The following is a 2,014-nucleotide window of genomic DNA, read 5'->3' on the forward strand; positions in this document are numbered from 1 at the left end:
CCCCCTCCACTCCTTTCCCCTCCTCTCCTTTCCCCTCCCCCTCACCCCCCTCCTGCTGTGTGCCCCTTCCCTCCCCCCTTTCCCCTTCCTGAGCCCCACTGTGTAACCAGGCACCTGTTTTCTCTCTAGGCCAGCCGAGGCAGCACTCCTGGATAGCCAAGATGTGTTCCTGCAGGGTGTGCTGAGTGGAGTCAAGCCACAGCAGCCCGCACTTCGCCGACGCAAGCGTGGCAAGCCCGTCTCTCATGGCCCTTGCAGAGCAGTGCTGCTGCTGGTCCACTGCGGATTTTTGGCTTGGTTAGCCCGAGTGTGCTGGACGAACAGTCCTGATGGAAAATGCTCACTCTCTTCTAGCACATGCATGCCCCAGCCAGCCCTGGTGAGCCTGTTGGAGCTCTCGGGGATGCGACAGCCTGCTCCAGCCTGCGTGCTGCAGGTTGGCCATCACCGCCTAAGGCATTCTCTCTCTCCCTCCTCCTCCCTCTGTGCTCACATTTTCAACAAGAAATGCCAGCTCACAGATACAAATGTAACAGTTCTTTGAATTCGTTTCCATTTTTTCAGCCCCTGAGTTATATAATAAACAACATTAAAGCCAACTTAACACACGACTTAACGTTGCTTCAGTGTATGTAATCCGAAGCGTTAGCAAATTTGGCCTGTGGCGTGAGCACATCCTGTGCTAGCAGCGCCCTAATTCAGATCGCTGGCTGCAGTCAGTGCCGTCCTTGGCATGAGATAACCACCTTCCTGCAGTCATCAGGTAGCCAAGACAGAGGCCACGCGACGTCACAGTTGCCGCCTCCAGGCGACCCGGTGAGTGGACTGTGGTGGATGTGGAAACGCGTCCTGAGGGAAATAGGGTTGAGCTTACTGGCCACACAGGCCTGGGCTGGGAAGGGGATCCGCTGCCAGCTTGCACACCAGGAGGCTCTTACCAAGTGGTGCTCTTGTGGTTCTTTTCCCAGAAAGAGGCTTTCACTAGCAGGAATTCTAAAACTAAAATATGCAAAGTAATATAACCGGGAGTGGGCATCAAGTGCTCGTCTGTTAAGGCCGTTAGCGATCTGGTTTACTTGCCGTAACTTATACCATTCTTTGATGTATAGAAAATCTTCAAAGCATATTAATGTGCATATATTATGAATACAAATTATTGCCTAATCTACAGGAAAATGTATTAAATGTATGATGTGTAGCCTTCTCTATCTTAAGAGAGAATTTCGTCTCTTCAAATCAACAAACACACTTTGAGCACCTGAGGCGGTTTCTGCACTGGGATGGGGCAGAGGAGCGCCTCGCGGTTAGACACAGGGAGTCTACTCGCAAGCACTTGGCTAGTGCCCGGCCGGGGTGCAGCATCACGTGTCCCCGGCCCTCGGAGGAGATCCAGGCTGTCTTCTCTGCTTCCTAGAAGTGATCCCCTTGTTGGAAATTACGTCTCAGTTGTGCTTCACAAACTGACTTGTGGATTCAAATGATCTAGGTAATTAAAACCCTCTGGAAATTGGCCTGTGTGCCTTTCCTCCGTGGGGAAACAGTAGTCACAAGCCGCTGGAAACAAGTTCCAACACAAAGGGAAATGGTGCTGGGGGTGTAGCTCAGGGACAGCGCGCTTGCCTGGAAAGTGCAGGGTCGTAAGTTCGATTCCTCGTACCCCCACAAAAGGAAGGTGGCAGTTTGGCAAGGGGGGATTTTCCAACAAGATGGGTTCTGGCCTTGGCAGCCACCACAGGAAGGGCCCCATGAACACCTGGAATGCAGGTTAGGTCACTTCAGTTATGTCCCCCCTCGAGAAGTGACAGCTTTGTGCCCCAAACCTGCCTGTGTCCTCAGTTCCAGACTGTTGAAAATGTGCCTTTAGCACGTTCATAGCTTCATCTTGTCGTCCCCAAAGATGGGAGAGAGAGAGAGAGAGAGAGAGAGAGAGGTCAAAACATTGCTGTGCCTGGCGTTTTCTGGGGTCTAAGAAAGCCAGTGCTGAGCCCCTCAAAACTTATTCTCCGGCACCACT

At 52.2% G+C, this 2,014-nt stretch overlaps 1 protein-coding gene across 5 annotated transcripts in view; it reads left to right on the forward strand.

Moving 5' to 3' along the window:
• Wdr72 (WD repeat domain 72) overlaps positions 1–598 on the forward strand; it is a 188,367-nt gene extending 187,769 nt beyond the window's left edge. For all 5 annotated transcript variants that reach the window (XM_023724077.1, XM_004639044.2, XM_023724078.1 and 2 more), the window contains one exon: positions 130–598. In XM_023724077.1, the coding sequence (XP_023579845.1) occupies positions 130–185 (56 nt within the window). In that variant the 3' untranslated portion in view covers positions 186–598. The remainder of the gene's footprint in view (positions 1–129) is intronic.
• Positions 599–2,014: the final 1,416 nt, after the last annotated feature.

The sequence above is a fragment of the Octodon degus genome, unplaced genomic scaffold (genome assembly GCF_000260255.1).
Source record: "Octodon degus isolate 3935 unplaced genomic scaffold, OctDeg1.0 scaffold00105, whole genome shotgun sequence".
Taxonomy (NCBI): domain Eukaryota; kingdom Metazoa; phylum Chordata; class Mammalia; order Rodentia; family Octodontidae; genus Octodon; species Octodon degus.